This window comes from Bremia lactucae, linkage group LG3 (assembly GCF_004359215.1).
Source record: "Bremia lactucae strain SF5 linkage group LG3, whole genome shotgun sequence".
Lineage (NCBI taxonomy): Eukaryota > Oomycota > Peronosporomycetes > Peronosporales > Peronosporaceae > Bremia > Bremia lactucae.
In genome coordinates, this window is record NC_090612.1 from 3075197 (window position 1) to 3092732 (window position 17536).

Here is a 17536-nt window from a genome sequence, read left to right on the forward strand (position 1 = left end):
ACCATAGATCCACCTAATCCCACGCTTAGTGGTGGGAAGTGTCGTCTGACGCGAGTTGACCCTGAGCTTGGTGCTCAAAAACGTCAACGGCTTACGGGCAAACTTGCCAGAGAGTTTTCTCGAACTCCCAAGAGTTTTCGGAAGAGGTACACCCTAGCCACTTCACCAGATACTGGTATTGACCCTCACGACGACGTCAATTTAGGAGTTTCTCCACATGAAACTGAAGGTTCCCTGCGCATCAAGCCGCGCGGGAGAGGGCCGAAATCTAGGCGGAAGCATTTGATGCTCTACGGCACGAGGTGCAACTTCTTCGTGAGGTCCTTGCTCGGGTTGAGAGCTCTTTTGAGGCGGTTCGGTACCGTCTTTCGACGCTGGAGCGTCAGCAGCTTCGTTTAGAGAGCCAGTTGGATATTCTTGTGAGGATGCAGCAACCTGCGGCACGACCGCCTAAGCGCCTTCAAGTTCACGTGGGAAGGGTCCCGATATGGCTTAAGCAAGCCAACGTAAGACACTGGGTGTGTACGCAGCTTGCTAGGAAGGTTTAGCGTACAAGCTAGGCCCTTCTTGGCCACGATCATAAATGGTCCAATAAAGCGCGGGCGTAATTTGGTCTTGAAGTCCGCGGAAACCAAGTTGGTAGGTAGATTTATAGCATTTAGTAAAACTCGGTCTCCGACCATATAAGAATTAATGCAGCTTCTGCCTTTGGCATCTGCTTGTTCTTTTTGTTTGTCTTGGCTATCAGCCATCGTATCCCTTACGTGTCTTAAGACACTTAATCGCCTTACTTGTTTCCGAACGGTAACAGGGCTGATATCAGCAAGCCTATCGGCTAATTCTCCCCCACCAAGCCCTGAACCACGCAGTGGTATCATTAATGGAACGCGTGAGTGGGTAAGACCGTTTACATAGAACGGAGTATAGCATGTAGAGGCATAAACAGCGTTAATTAGCGCAAACTCCGCCACTGGGAGAATTGAGTTCCAGCGCTTTGGTGTCTGAGCACAAATGCTGCGTAAAACGTCTTCAATGATGCGATTGACAATTTCAGTTTGACCATCGACTGCGGATCGTCCGCAGTGGACATGTCCAATCTGGTGCCAAGTATTCGGAAAATTGACTTCCAGATTTACCCGGGAAACGCGGGTCCCGATCAGAGACAATTGCCACTGGCAAACCATGTTGTCGAAACACGCGATCGATAAACAGCTTATATGTACCCTCGCCATAAATGGAACCCGGCACGGCCGCTAAGTGAGCCATTTTGCTCAATCGGTCAACAAAGACCACTATACCGGAGTTACCGGCTGAATCTTTCGGTGACCGAAAACGAAATCCATACAAATGGACTCCTAGAAACCTATAGGGGCGTGAAGGCTCGTCAGTGGCGCAGCAGCGTGCGCCGAGGGTTTAACCCGTTGGCAAGTTTTGCATGTGCGAACGCATGTGCTGACCCATTTATAAAGTTTGGGCCACCAACAACTCTGGCTTATAGAGCCGTAGATCTTTTCTCTACCGAGATGACTACCAAGGACAGTATCGTGTGCCTCATAGAGGATTCGGTACTTCAAATCCTCATCATGAGGAGCAACGACACGCGGAGGGTCCGCGATGTCTGTGCAATAAAGCAAGAGGTCCGTATCGATAGAATATCGATGTAACCTTACACGCAAACGTGCCGGCAATTTAATACCCGAATCAGAGTTCTTTAAAGCTCGTAGCAGAGCTACACACTGTTCATCCTTGGCGCAAGCCGAACAGAATAATTCAGGAATAGGCGACGAGATAGTCGTTAAATGAGAAAGCCCATAATCCGGCCTGTGTGATAACGCATTGGCCAAAGCATTTTGCTTGCCGGGTTCAAACTTCACCTCAAAGTTGGATTCCACAAGAAAGGATAGCCATCGGACCATTCTATGTGAGAGATGGGGCGACTTAGTCGCCGTGCGTAATGACGCGTGATCTGTATATATCACAAACGGCTTAGAGCCGAGCAGATGAACTATGAATATGACGAGAGCAAACTTCATAGCAAGTAACTCTTTGTCATGAACTGGGTAGTTCTTTTCCGCAGCTTTAAGCTGTCTAGACTCGAACGCAATGACACAGTCGCACCCATCAACATCTGTTTGTAACAGAGCACTGCCAATGGCAAAATCTGATGCGTCACAGACGACACTATCAGGCCAATTTAAATTTGGCAGTGCCAGAATCGGAACATGGATAAGACTATCCTTAACTGCTCGAAAAGCATTCTTTTCGGTGCTAGTCCAGCACCATTCTGTATCCTTTTTAAGGAGATTAGATAATGGCCTAGCTACATCAGCGTAATTTTTTGCTATATTTGTGTATAATTAGCGAGACCCAGCCACTTACGCAAATCCTTTTGGATTTTAAGAACTGGCCAATCTACTATGGCCTTTACCTTAGCGGGATCCGCTCTAAGGCCTCGCTTTCCAATGAAGCATCCTAAAAAAGGAATTTCGTCTGCGCCAAAAATGCATTTAGATGCATTAGCATTCAATTTTTTTTGTGCGCATACACTCGAGCACTGCTCGGAAATGGTCTGAATGGTTGTCCATAACCGACCGACCCTGCTCCGCACGACTATGGACAAATATGTCATCGAAATAAGTCTGTGCATAACCTCGATGAGGGCGAAATAGTTGCGTCACTAGACGATAAAATGTTGCCGGGGCGTTGGAAAGCCCTTGTAGCATAACCAGCCACTCCCATAACATGCCGCTTGGGGTCTAACCGCTGTAAGCGGGATATCACTAGCTCGCATGAGCAATTGGTAGAATCCATTGACTAAGTCCAATGCACTGTACATTGTACATCCCACCATATTGTTCTGAAGAACATCCTTTCTAGAAACGGGGGTTTGTGCTGGTTTAGTGACAGCATTAAGTTTATTATAAGCATGTACAATGCGCCATTTACCATTTGGCTTTTTTACACAAAATGTCGGTGTCGAATGAAGTAATTTGCTCTCTCGTACCATTCCAGCCTCGTTCTTAGCACGGAAGAAATCGGCAATGACGTCACACTGCTCCCTTGGTAAAGGCCATTGTCTTGTGACACAGTATTTGGGTTCCCGGAACCAAGTAAATTTCATGACGAACACCTCTATCCGGAGGTAAAACAGATGGTGGATTATTACATACCGCATCTTGGAATTCCTTAATAAAGGAATAAAAGGGATCTGTAGGATCCTTAAGGATGGATGACCCATTTCGCGCACTAAGTGCAGCTTTTGTGTCATCCAGGACAGCTTCGTCTAGAAGTGACGATAAGTTCAACTCAATTTTTGGTCGAACGACCACCATTTCAGATAAGTTGCCAGCCTTTAAGGCTCGGCTGCACTCCTCAATAGACATTTCGTCTAGCTCTAAAAGAGCATGTAACGAAGGGATTGCGCAAGGCTAACTTCCTCTCAATGTTACCGGTTACACCATTTACAATCGTATGTAATTGCTCACTCGTATCACTTTGTGAGGGAATACACGCTTGGTGTCCATCCTGTCTTGGAGTGGAGACAATACGCCTCTTAGAGGCCGAGACATTGATGTCCCCGGGTTTCCAGCCTGTATTGGTTCTATACAAGACATGGTGTCTCATTTGGCATCCGACAAGGAATTAGGTAACTCAATTTCCTTATCCAGCGAACGTTTACGTGTCGTTTCACGTGCATTAGAAGGGTTTGACCCAAAATGCCCTGGTGAACCGCCAATAGTGTCACGATTGACACTCAGTATGGTACCACCTCGGCCGATCACACTCGGTGGACTTAGACAAGCCACTCCATGTATCTCAGGGGTATTGCACCCTTGATGATTCGGCCTTAGGCCAACAATGCTTTCAGCATGCAGTGAATCGTTATTACAACGATTGTCACTCGACGGAGTACGTGCCGCTCCACTTATTTCTGCTAAGTAGGGCTCAGAATTAATGTTTTTAACATAAGAATTTATTAACTCAGGCATGCCAATGTCTTAAACACTGACAGACTCATTTAACGATCCGCGCCAATAGCGCTTTTGTTCCTAGCAATGGTGGGCTCATGACTCTCCAAAGCTTTGCTAGGAACATTGCGCGTAGCGCCTAAGGTCTTAGACCTCCAGTCGATCCATGGCTCATGGTATTCTAACCAGGCCATACCAAGAATGAGATCATACCTCGAATCCAAATCAAGGAAGAGACAGCGTTCCATACTGTCAAAGTCCATAAACTTTATATTTAAGCCGGAACTTTGGAAACAGTGACACGAGTCCCAGTCGCTAAGCGAACAGTGATTGTATCACCTATAAGCGCCTCAACGTATTGTTGACTTCCTTCAAGGGAAAGGCTTCGAGCATAATTGCAAGACGCTCCTGAGTCAATTAAAATTGACCACGGCTTATCAAAGCCCTTTACAGTCGCTTGAGCGACTAGCAAGCCAGGCTTGTACTCTCACCCCGTGCCATTTAGCACCGAGCTAATTGGGGCTAGGTTCTATTTTTTTCCTCACCGCCAAGAGGTTCAACACAACCCAGGTCTCTCCCAGTAGGGCGACCCGCACCTACTGGGTATCGACATTTTCCCGCACCGTACCAGATCTCTGTTTTAGATCGGAGTTGGAGCTCTTTCGAGCAAATTTCGAAGAGGGCAGGCCGGACGTAAATGTTTCGTGCTTCCGCACATATGACATCTACGGATGGTCTTATGCTGTTCCACAGCTTGAAGAGTCTCTTCTCTTTCCTCAACGAGGATCATATCCATGGGTTCCGCTCTATTAGACGGAACCCATGTGCTCGAAGATCTTGTTCGGTAAACATGCGTGCTAACGCGAGCAAACTTTAAGTTGAACTCGGCGTGTAGCGCTATGGCAACTGCCTATTCGAAAGTAAAAGGATGAGATCGGAATAATCCGTTCGGACAACGCCCTCATTGTGACCACCCCATAAAGATGGTTACTACAATTGCTCCTTGCACCGGGTCTTGAAGAATTGATGCAATGAGAGTTCTCAACTCCTGGACAAAGCCCCCTAGGGTTCTTTTACCATGTCGAGTCGCTAGGAGCCGTGCTCGCATGCGAAGGCCTGATCAGGCGGTGCAAAAAATGCTGGTCATTTGCTGTTCCAGCGAATCCCATGAGGGTAAGGCTTCGTTTATGGACGTGCTGCACGATAGTGCCCACTCCATCGCTCTACCTCCAAGTTTGGAAATGGCCATAGCCACCTTTTGCCTTTCTGATAAGAACAAGGCGGAATCAATGGACATTTCCATCTGCTTAATCCGATTTTCTCCCTCTTTTCCCTCAAATATCTTCACATTTACAGTTAGAGGGCGAGCCCTCGGCTCTGAGTCAGGTACAGAGGTGTACCGGATTGGCATAGATGCCGCTAAGTGGTCCTGTACCTGACCGATCCGGGAAGCTTCGTACCGCAAGCCTTGCCTGCAGGACTTCTGGTCTCTGGGAGATAATAAATTCTACGTGCTCAAGCCCAAATAAGGTTTTGAGCTTGTCATAAGCGGCGCGTTGCGCTTCTGACAATTCTGGAACCTCTTCCATTTTCGTGAGGGTTTAGTCTTGTAAAGACTCAGGCGTAGATTGACTACGAGTGCTATTAGGTGCAGCGGAGCTACCTCGCTCTTAAAGTTAGAGGAAGACTTTTAGACTCAGAGAGTCACTTAGTTCTATTGAACTAATGGGTTTAACCAAGTCGAGCAAGGATAGTCGTCACCAAGACTAGTATATACCTTAGAAAGGCTTCTATCTCTTACAGATCAATGCGCGAGCCTTAGGAGGCACTTAGCGCTTTAAGCTCAAAAGGGGAACTGCACTTTATTGAATTATTTAAATCTGGAAAACTTACCCTAGCTAATTAAAAAAAGGTTTTGGCCGCCAGATTTATATCTGGCGGCGACCACATTTGTTACCCATAATAAATGGGATTTAAGTAAGTAACTATTTAAAAATTAGATAAAAGGGTATTTTACCCAAAAAGTCAATATATCCCAGCAACGGTTCTATAACCGATGTGTGCCCCATTACAATAAGGAATTTGCCTTTCTTTAAATATCTTTTAAATTACGTTTCAATTCATAAACTCTTTTGAAACTTTGCGATGCATGTTGTGGAAATTGTTTTGATTTCGAGTGTGTATCATCGAACAAAATCTATCTTTTATCAGTACTCAGTTAACACCTTCCAGTGATGTCGCACTTTGACTGTATCTAAAATAACATATTGTGTGTCTCCTTTTTTCAAAATCGGCTCTAATGAGAGATTCCGTAAGTGATGTTGCAGCCAATCAAACCGTGTTTGCATGACGGAAGAAGTCGAATCAATAACAGCGGCGCTATCGTTAAGCAATCCGAGCGCACGAATCGATGTTTTAGATAAAGTGCGTCAAAGTGTACTATCAGGCAATGTAAAGGAGTTTCTGACGGCTGTGGGTGACATCGGGGACAAGTCGCCGCTCGTGTATCTCATGGACTGGCTGCACATTTGGCAGCAAGAGTACGAGGCTTTTGTTCAAGTTTTAGACGCCGACGAAGAGTCGATGCGACATTTCGCTCCAACAGTAGCAAAACAATATATGAACGAGATAGAGGCCGAGGCTACGCGACTGTTAAAGGGCTTTAGAACGATCACAGCGGTGCTAATCCAGCAACTTGGCATCTCCAATGTCGACAGTGTGATAGACCGTCACGGCTGGACACTATTAATGCAAGCAGCAAATTTGGGTCTTTCTGAAATGACCCAGGAGTTGGTGACTTCTAAGGCTAATGTGAACTACTGTGGCACATCCGAGGACGATTTAAATCCGCTCTACTTGGCTATTGAGTCAGAGCACACCGATGTGGCCTTGCTACTGCTACAGCGCGGTGCTATTGAGTCGTCTACGAAGGTCGTGAAGCATTCTGCAATTGAAAAGGACGATGGTAGTGAAGATGTGTGCATTATTGAAGAAGACTGTGCATTGTTTCAAGCTTGCCGCTTTGGCCTTGTGAACGTAGTGAAAGAGATGCTTGCGCTTGGTGTGGATGTCAACTTTGCTCTTCCTTCCACAGGCGACCGCGCTTTACACGTTGCTGTTATGAGTGATAGGAAAGACGTGGTGGAGCTATTGGTGAATTGGGGCAAGATTGACGTGAATGCCTTAAACAAGAGTGGTCAGACGTGCCTTTTTGGCTGCTCTGATGTTGAGCTTGTAAAGCTGCTTGTCATTTTATCAAGCGTGGACCCGAACATTAAAGATGTGGATTGCGAAACAGCGCTTTCAATCGCCCAAGCGCTTGGAGACGAGAGTGTAGTCGAGTACTTGGCGACTGTGACACATTTGTAATAACCGGAAGAGAGTTATTTTACTTGTTTAATAATTGCAACGTTTTTTATTTCTACTATTTTAAAATATTCGACATTTTTTTATGGCGAGTCCACTGATCTTACAGCTCTTGCAGTCTCGGTTCCACTTTTCAATTATCGTCTTCAAGGTTCTCGTTGTTTACGCTCCAAGAGTCTCGACTTTTCAATACATCGCATTATGCGACAATAAGGGCATCTACTTTCTTGGACCAAGCTGCCTCTAGTCTCATCACCTTCATTGTGGAATGCTAACTGCTCCTAAGAAAATAGACGTCAGGAATAATTACAGACATTTTGCATCAAACTTTAAATTACATCTAGGCCATCTAGCCTACGTAAAACGATCATTTTAGCGCTTTTTCACTATACTAAATTGCTCTCGCTGCATTTTGTCCCTCAATGCGAATTTATGAAGTCCGCATGGTTAAACGAAACAAAAAAAACAATATCGACTTTCCGCTGCTATCTGAGCATTTAAGTGCATGTCACAATATCTGGTAGATATCAGTGGTGGTCATTTCAAAAGACTGGTCCTTTTCATTGCTACGACCGAGCTATAATAATTGCATGTAGAGACGCAGATTGAAGAATGGATGCAGAGACCACACGAGTAATGCTACACTCGATTTGATAATTGACGAGTCCGATCAAAATTAACGGTTTGCAAAAAAGGCTCAATTACAAACTGCCGATGCATTGCGATCTCGAGTTCTACAGTGTGCTCTTTTGAATAATCTATTGAAATGACTTACCATTTATCACAGCTATTAAGAGTGCATTAAGAAGTCACACACTTCACTTCACTACTCAGAAACGGAATAAATTTTACCTTTTCAGCCGCCAATAAGGCTCGTGGAAGCAGCTTCTACAGGTGATCTATCAGTTTCATAATTGTCTTAATTTACTTTCGAGTTAGCGTGGTATGAGCCAACATGAAACTTCAGACAAATCTTAAGCGGGACTGGGGTGGAATTGCTTTGTAAACGTTTGACTATTAACAGCGCAGTGGGAAGACAATTGCTTATGATAATTTTGTCGCACCTAAATATTTTAGCCTTTCGAAAGTGAATCTACCCGATGCAAAATTTATTGTAAGTATCGCACAGATCCTCCTTTAATGCATGACTGTCACAGTGTAACGGCGAAGCTCTTACTAAAGGCCAGGCTTTTATTGTTGATCGTAAAGGAGAAACCGCAGTGAATCATAATCCTGTGGTCGTTCCCTTTTGCTGCTTGTTTAAAATGAGCGTGAAAGACAGCCAGAGGCATTCTTGCTAGACCGTCGTACACAAAAATAGTCGAATGCTTTCTGCACATTTGAAACTTTACATGCGTTAACCGAGACCATAACACTTCTAATTCTTGTATGTATTGAATATCTAAGATATTTTTACTAGCAAGACCGAAGATAGAAGAAAATACAAGTAGCGCGCTTTAAGGTTTATTATTCAAAAATTGGCGATCTTCTGAGTGCCACAGCTAATCCATCACGCTATCGTCTGGACTTGTACATGAAAAACTATCGAGTTGATTTAGATCATTAAATTCTGCCAGCTGATCTCCAGTTGTGATCAAGCGCTGCTTGTAGGTCAACAACTTCATATCAATTAGGTAGCCCCCTTTTAAAGACGCTTTCGACTTGAAAAACGTGGAGTTTTGACCAATCTAATTGCGACAAAACGTGAATCAGCCAAATGTTTGTTTTTTATTTGGCACTCGAAATTGTGTAGAACCACTAAGTCATCTCGCGCCACCTCAAACACGCAACGAGACAACACGAGCTAAGACACTAAGTAGCAAGATTGCTGACTCTTACTTTTTTCACACTGTGACGTCACATTTCATCAACTTTTGACTATTTACAAACCCGGGTAGTCGACATCATCAATTGAGTTCAGTACGACCATCAAGGACCGTTCCCTCACGAAGGAAATTATTCTAAGCTGTAAGTATACTTATCGTCTTTCTAGCAGATTAATATTAGTATTTCGCACTTCTTCGTCTGTCTCCTTTTCACAAAATTTATTATTATTCGACAAGACACAGAAGCCCCCGAGTCGACGTCGTCCCCCTTTAAGGACCTGAACTACATAAACTAGAACTCTACAGGGACGATGCCACGAATTCGAAAGTCGACGCAACTGTCATCAGAAAGAGATGATTCGTACGCACCACCAGCCTCAGCCCGTCGCCCATCAATGTAAGATGAAAAATTCCGATTTTCTCAATTTTAGAAAGCTGAAACTTGTGTTTTTGACGACAAAATCATTTGGTGTCATTGCTTAGCACGATCAAACCACGACAACAACGGGAACGTCGTGCTCCCATGGCGTTTTCGCCAATGACGGACAGAGTGACACGAAAACCTCGAAAGCTAAAGAACGTCAGCCCGTTACTCGATAGCGATAAACATTCATTGTTGGTCACTCCTCCTCGTCCGGAATATAAGCGATTGGAACGGAAGATCAAATCACAGGTACACCACTTTGAGCAATTGCTTTGAAAAAAAAAAACACTTTCTAAAGATTGTTTTCAATGACTAATCTATTTAGGCACATCGACTGCGCTATCCGCTTTCTTTTATCGAGGCGTACGAAGCGGAAGGGTGGAACAAGTCGAGCCATGACAAGCTGAAGCCGGGCAAGGAGCTCGAAGTAGAACATCGTAAACTCATTACTGGACAGCGTGCTCTCATCGAGGGTCTGAATGAATTGAAAACATTGTATGCACATGAGCCACAAGTGCCACCCATGGCTGTGTTTGAAGATGTGCATTGCTCTCGATGTGGAAGCACAGAGATTGAACAAGACAATGATATCTTGCTCTGTGACAGTCCTGGTTGCCATCGTGCTTATCACCAGCGATGCCAGATGCCAATCATACTGACTTGTAACATCCCGCAAGGGGAAGACCTTTGGTTCTGTGAAGTGTGTCTGGCCATTTTCGAGTGTTTGAAATCAATAAACTCGGTATTTGGCACAACGTACGAAAGCATTGATGCTCTGTTTCCAGAATTAAATGAAGAGGAGCTGCACATTGCAAACGATGGCAGAAATTCGGCGACGCCTGAAGAGGAAAACGTTGCGACTGCTCGTAGCAATGAGGATGACGATGAAGAGGAGGATGAAGATTTTGTTTGTGAAGACGAAGAGAGTGACGAGGACGAAGAGGATCCGTTCGAAAAAGAAAATGGCAATGATGACGAAATGGTCGAGGAAGTGCCCGAAAGTGCGCAAGATTTGCTTTATCTTCGCAAGGAGGATGTAATTGATCTGAATCAGTACGTTGTTTGCAATACCTTGAATTAGTGAGCTGCATACATCTAGACTTTCAATTGTTTCTTCGTTCCAGTCGATCGTTGCGATCCGCGAACACAGGCCGACCATTACAACACGCGCTTAAGAAAGTGAATCTCATCGGTAAATCTGCTGCGAAGATTGATTCAAAGACTGGACGCATCGTTCTTGGAATTGTTGCAGAGCTAGACCCACCGGTTGCGGGGAGATATTCCCGGTGGCGCATTGACTATTGTGACGGAACTTCTGCACTTTTAACTCGCAATAAAACGCAAGCTGCAATCGATCAAGCTGCTGGCATCTGTAGTAATGATGACAGCCATGAATCGGAGATACTGACCCTGCGCGGTAAGCGCAAACGTAACGAGGTGGATTATCGTCAGCTCAATGAGCTCATGTTTGCGGGTAAAGATGAAGATAGTGAAGATGATGATGAAAACTTTGAAGTTAGAGAAGAGAGCGAAGAGGAACCCGATGAAGAGCAAACGAATGAAAAAAACGAGGTAGAAACCTCGTATCGAAAGGATAAGAACGCGTCGGCTACACGCAAACAGAACGAGTTATCATCAATCACAGCGACGAGTTCCCGAGATACTGTGTCTCAACCGTCAATCAATCAACGTAGCCAGCGCCAACGCCAACGTGTTGATTATCATTCCATGCATGAGGGTTTGCACACTTAAAAATATTCGTGAACAAGTCATTATTGTGCCGAATTTAGACGTTAAGCCTTTTGCATTTATAAAGTGTGCAACTACTTTTAAACTTGCTCGAGGCATTAATACATGGGAAACGTTGGATCGACTCCACCTTCTTTTGAATACTCAGTGTACCCTCCAGTGATGTTAAATACATTCGGGATACCACGATCAAGTAACCATTGCGTCACCTTAATGGAATCCACGCCTCGTCGACAAATCACATAAGTCCGTTTAGCTGTACGAGAAAGTTGTTTGATAAATTCACTCGTTGGTACTCCATGTAATGTCGCTAGAACTTCCATCGGATCTGTTTTCATCAGCTTATTCGTCGGAATGTTGACAGCCTCAGGAAAATGCACCATTTCGAATTGACAAGGACTACGCGTGTCTAAAAGAACATATCGGCTACCTCTTTCGTTCTGCTTTATGTCTTGCGCGAAAGCAGCTGTACGAATATTCGCAAATTCTTCGGCACTAACTTGAAATTTCAAATCAAGACAAGCACTTTTATCATCACAAACGACGTCTTGAACAAAACGTGAGGAGTCTACGGGAGCCATTTCAGAGCCGTTTTTTAATAAAATGGACTGTCGTGAGCATGATAGACATTGAGGATTTCGCTTCTTTTTCATCTTTAAATGTCGAAACTTTCCATCGAAAGCGTCGTAAAAGCACTGCACACCAACGAGCGGTTCACCAACTCCCGTGATCACTTTGACCGTTTCGATCGCCTGTAGACATCCAATAACACCCGGTACGACACCAATCACGCCATTTTCCGCACAACTCCTTGAAAGGAGAGGCGGCTTTGGATACAAGCAACGATAACATCCCGTCGCATTTGCGTCGTCTCGATATGTAAAAACCGTGACTTGCCCTTCGAAACCTAATGCGCTACCCGAGATTAAAGGCTTTTGCAATTGGGCACATGCATCATTTACGAGGTATCGCGTGCCAGCATTGTCGGAAGCATCAATAACGACATCGTACTCTTTTACAAGGTTTAACGCGTTTGTCGTAGTAAACCTCGTTGGGTATACGATACACTGCAGCAATGGGTTCAGTTCTAATAATCTTCGTTTTGCTGACAATACTTTCTTTTCGCAATCTCTAGCTCCTTTTTCATCGTGCAGAATTTGACGGTGCAAGTTACTTCGGTCCACGTGATCATTATCCACGATAGCCAACGTTCCCACGCCCATAGCTGCCAAATACATCGCCACAGGCGACCCAAGTCCCCCGACACCGATAAGAAGCACACGGGCTGCACGTAATTTTAGCTGTGCTTTGACGCTAAATTCCTTGACAAGCATTTGTCGTCCGTAACGTTGTAGCTCAACCCTGGAGAATGCCGAATAAGGCGACGTGGGCACTGGTGTACCTTGATTGACATCTTTTTGATCATTTGAAAGAGCCACTGGTGTTTTCTCGAGCAGATGGAGCTTAGATTGAAGCTTTTTGTATTTAATACGAAGCTTTACCAGCTCACTCATTAGTGACGAGCAGCCAGCGCATGCTTCGACAGCCATTTTCACAAATTAACGTTTTTGTAATGTGGTGTGTAAATATTCTACACCAATGAATTCGCCGCTGATATGAAGTGGTATGTAAATATTCTACACCAATGAATTCGCCGCTCTGAATATGTGTAACACACGCATGATTGCTAACATTCCTTTTTGGTCGATTTTATGTAAACCTTTTGATAATTCACCTAATGGTGTAATGGCTTCTAACACTGAATTATAAAGAAAAAATCAGGAGCTTTTAATTATTTTTAAATTTTGCACGCCTTGTACCCGATAACATATCACCAAGGTTATTAAGTCTCATGGGTTTTTAAAACGACTTATAGCACCAATCACAGATTTCAACAAAATGAGTCGCAAAGTTATCGTCTATAGTCAAGTGGCACAACTGTGGTCGAAGGATGCACATCAATCCTTTGAATTGGGGCTGCTCCTGGGGTACGTAAGCTCCTCAAATATCGAAGATTTTGTGCTGGCCGTGACTGCTGTTCCGCCTGAGAGTGAGAGCAATGAGGCTCCCACTTGTCTTCGTGACGTGTCAGTCGAATGGGTGCAAGAGGTTGCTCAGCAAGTCGATCGACTACTTCCCGGAGGCATTGATATAATGGGCCTTTATGTAAATTCAATCCAAGACGTTTCAAATCAATTAGTGCCGTATCTTCGAGCTACAGCAGCGGCAGTGGCTCAGCCTCTCGACGTGTGTGGAAGCGAAAGTATCCACTATTTGGCAATGGTATCTACAAATGGCGATGTTTGTTTTCAAAGCTTTACTAACTTGAAAGACGTAAAAAGCACGCGAATGTTACCAGCAAAAGTTGTAACCGCGACGAAAGAAATTGAATTCAAGCAATATCGTACACTAATAGATCTCGACGAACTCATTCCGGGCACGGATGTCGCCCCGTGTGCTGCCATACCAGCGTCAAAAGTGGCCGAAAAGTTCATGAACGAACTAGAAAAGCACTTAGAGCCACTAATTCGCCGTGTCGAAGCTTCGATTGCCGTGTCAAAGTCGAAAGAGGTCTCAGATGTACAGCACATCAAGCTGCTTGAGATTCCAGCTTGGGAATCTCAGAGCCACATCGAAGCTGTACGTGTGACGTTTGCATTAGATGCAATGAGTCGTTTTGACAGGATTCCTGTTATGTGTTTCTTAGCCGCTTGGGGGCATTCATGGGGCTATTAACTGTATCGCATTCGTACCCGAAAGCGAATTGAATGCGTACGAAATGGCAGTAAAGTATCTAAAGCGAGACTTTGTAAAGTCGCTGCTAATACGTGTAGATATGGCACGTGAGAGATGGGGCGAGAATGACGAAGGTAAGCGCTTATGTCCTTATCAGGAGAAAGCATATACACAAGTATCTAAAATTGACAATATTTGTGAACAGTCAAGCCGAACACTGTATTTCAGAAAGGTGGCGTGATTCAATTTGCTCAGCGAGGACTTGTACCATGGCGCTCCGCTGCCGCATTAAATACTCAATTTATGGCAAGCGTTCATGTTTTTGCTGACGAAGATGCTGAAATTGCGGTAAAAAATGCATTCGAAATTCTTGGTGATCTCTCAAAGAGCAATGGAGCAAACTGGTCCCCAATAGAAACCACCATCCAGCTCCGCAAGGATTCGACGTGTGTCATGATCACGACTGAGCCTTCAAAGTTTATTTATTATCTCCTGCCTCTACTTCTTGTCCTGCTGCTTCTCGGGATTCAAAAGTTAATATGACGATGCAATAATTGACTCGTTCACTTTCGTTATTAAATTTACATTACTTTATTATATTATACTTTAAAGTATCTTATTTACGATGTGGTTGCCAGGTGTGCACAATTTAATACATTGCGCTAAATGCCCAGACGACGTTGCTAGTGTCAAGTATACGGGACTCGATTCCAAACTCGGCAAATGTCTTGCACTCATTATGAACGACAGACACGTTGTCGTCATTGGAAAATTGCTGCCGTTCCTCGCACTGCTGAGGCTCCAGCTGGCGCTGCTCGAGCACAGCATTTTTCATTGCGCGTATCGTGCAATTAACCTTCTCGAGGTAGTCCATGTTGGATTTACAGTCCACCGAGCAGTAGCCTGGATGTAAGCTGAGTGTTTTGAGGTAGATGAGCTGGCAGTTTTGGCACTTTTCGCGCTTCTTGTCCCAGTTGGCAATGCGACGACGTGGCAAGTCTTGTGGCTGCTCTAGGAGCAAAGCTCCGGATGAGGATGGGGAAGGCGTGGTACGACACCCCGACGGAGAGCGCGAGCTGCCTGAGGCAAGCAATACTGGCCTTTGCCTCTTGGTCTTTTCTACCGGTTCTGACTTGACTGAGGTGAAGAGGATACTGTTTGCAAGCTTTTGAAGAAACACGTCCATTGTGGCGTCGTTGGACGGTAAAAGAGCTTGAGGATAGGACGTGGGCGCGAGAAAGCAAATGCTGGAGTGACTAAGTGAGACTGAGTGAGTGAGTCGCTTGGTTCATCGGTCCGATTGCCATCTGGTTTTGCTAGTAGCTCCTGATTGATACAGTTTCAGAAACAAGTTTGTCTCTGGCTCGTCTGGTCGGCTATCCAAGGAGCTCTCTTGTCACGGGGCAAGAAAAAGGATCGTGGGATATACACGAGCTGATCACAACGATCTCTACAAGTGCCGTCCCACACTGTAGCGTTTTAAAACGAGGCAGCGGGTACGGAGCTCGCCTCACACGGAATGCTTGCTTTCGCCAAAAAAAAGAATCAATCGTGTTTTTAGTTTATTACAGCTGTACGCGGTGGCCAATTTTTGAATTTGCAAGAAGCATGAAATAAATGAGAAGATAGAAGAGGATTGGCATTCGCTTACAATCTGACCAGATTAGCCTTGAAAAGTATCGCGAAATAACCTGATACCTTCTTATCAGCTAGAAGCTGTTTTGTATATAATAAGTGCCAGGCAACATGTACATCATAACATCGTTTGTTGCACATCTGACCTAAAGGTCGGCGCGGTAGGAACAAGTTTGTTAGGTCGATTCATAATTGTTTGTTCAATTGTGGAGCTATTACGCTATGACTAGCACATTCTATGGAGGAATTAGATGCGGCTCATGAAGCCAGTTTCGATTCGATAGGTCAAGATCTCAGTTAGGAATAAGCTTAAATCAGTTAGCTTGTCAAACCGTATGACACCAGCTCTAATAAGTTGCTCAAGAATTCAGGCGTTTAAACAAGGAACCAATAAAAACTTTTCGTCTTTGTCTATATAAAAGCAGATTGACGTCACGAAACACCGTCTTTATAAATGTTTTTGGCATGCATTGACAAATGACCGCAGCACTTGGCCTGTAGCAAATTGAGAAGCAAAACTAATGGCTTGCGCGTATACCAACGATCAAGAGTATGCAGTGCGGCAGCTCAACGTCAATAAATTGCAAAACTTTGTAAGCACAAAAAATTCAAAGACATCAACTGATTGATATACACGCTTCCTGCGTGCGTGTGTGGTATGACCTATTCAAATACTAATAGAATTTCATCGAGAATCTAGAATGGTCCTTTCCATTTAGTCCGTGTAATTGTGAGTATTTTAGAGCACTCCCGTCTTTGTAAAGCACTACTTTTACTTTACACTCTGCTTAGGATATCGTCGGTAGAGCATGCCCTTCCTGAAACGGGGCCCTTTTTCGCTGAAATTGCTTCAGTGCGAGCCAATCGGCATTGATATCAGTGAAGGTGAGGTGTCTCCGATAATTCACGTACTCGACGTGCAGAGGAACGATCTAAGTAGCTTACATCTATTAATGCACTTTTACTTTCCTTTTATGAGCCTTTCAAGTATTGACCTTTAGTAGCTAAGACTTTCCATGAGCCTTCCAAGTCTTGACCTTTAGTAGCTAAGACTTTTAAGCTACTTAAATCGTTCCTCTGCACGTCGAGTATATATATTAATGCACTTTTACTTTTTCCTTTAGTAGCTAAGACTTCTAAGTTCCTACGTAACGATCTTCTTATCTACTGACTTTAATTAAAAATCATAAACTTCGTATAGCGACTCCTTGCGCACCGCTTATTCGTGCGTCTAGCAGCGGTTCGCGGATTCATATCAAATAATTAACAGAATTGTTGTCTTGTTGCTTCAAGTAAATTTGGAAATGTCAAGTAAAATTAACAAAAGATAAAAATGGTAAACTTCTTCATTATTTTCTCTTATGAAACATAATGTTTTTATTCCTCTTAGGAGGAAATAATAATTATGTAATGGGACACCACGTTACACGCATAATTAAAAAAGTCCGTTCGTTACCTCAGATTTATCGCGTGAACGCATCGCGAAACAAAACTGTTGTAAAATTTGTATCGATGAGTAACATTGACGCTTAACGCACCCAAGCTGCACCAAGCCTGTCATCACATCGTTGCGTACTTTATCGCGTCGATATTTGTTTGCTTCCTCAGCACCAGCTGCAACAATCATCTTATCCGGCTCAATTTTATCTATCATAGCGACAAGCGGCAGCTGACACGACTAGAAAATGGGCTTATCCTATCGCCAAATTTGATCTCGCTTTCGGTTTTTGCGCTTAACAGGACTTATGTACGCCATAATTTATCCACTCTTTTACAGATTTGGAACGTCGAAGGTTTGTCCATTAAACGATCGAACGACATGCAAGAGACTC

General features: G+C 44.2%; 4 protein-coding genes across 4 annotated transcripts; 3 read left to right on the forward strand and 1 right to left on the reverse strand.

The window, feature by feature from the left end:
• Positions 1–6314: 6314 nt before the first annotated feature.
• Positions 6315–7337, forward strand: CCR75_006716 (uncharacterized protein; the record flags this gene model as incomplete). The annotated part of the gene is made up of 1 exon (XM_067964784.1): positions 6315–7337. One exon carries the CDS (start codon positions 6315–6317, stop codon positions 7335–7337), a length of 1023 nt encoding a protein of 340 aa, XP_067815077.1.
• A 1791-nt stretch (positions 7338–9128) lies between these two features.
• CCR75_006715 (uncharacterized protein) lies at positions 9129–12876 on the forward strand. The gene is made up of 4 exons (XM_067964783.1): positions 9129–9557; positions 9644–9833; positions 9910–10637; positions 10709–12876. Exons 1-4 carry the CDS (start codon positions 9472–9474, stop codon positions 11334–11336), a joined length of 1632 nt encoding a protein of 543 aa, XP_067815076.1. The 5' UTR covers positions 9129–9471; the 3' UTR covers positions 11337–12876.
• CCR75_006714 (uncharacterized protein) lies at positions 11432–12883 on the reverse strand (the record flags this gene model as incomplete). The annotated part of the gene is made up of 1 exon (XM_067964782.1): positions 11432–12883. One exon carries the CDS (start codon positions 12881–12883, stop codon positions 11432–11434), a length of 1452 nt encoding a protein of 483 aa, XP_067815224.1.
• Positions 12884–13232: 349 nt separating this feature from the next.
• CCR75_006713 (uncharacterized protein) lies at positions 13233–15241 on the forward strand (the record flags this gene model as incomplete). The annotated part of the gene is made up of 5 exons (XM_067964781.1): positions 13233–13973; positions 14041–14203; positions 14275–14602; positions 14682–14934; positions 15002–15241. The coding sequence occupies 5 exons, from the start codon at positions 13233–13235 to the stop codon at positions 15239–15241; spliced, it is 1725 nt and encodes a 574-aa protein (XP_067815074.1).
• Between the last annotated feature and the right edge of the window lie 2295 nt (positions 15242–17536).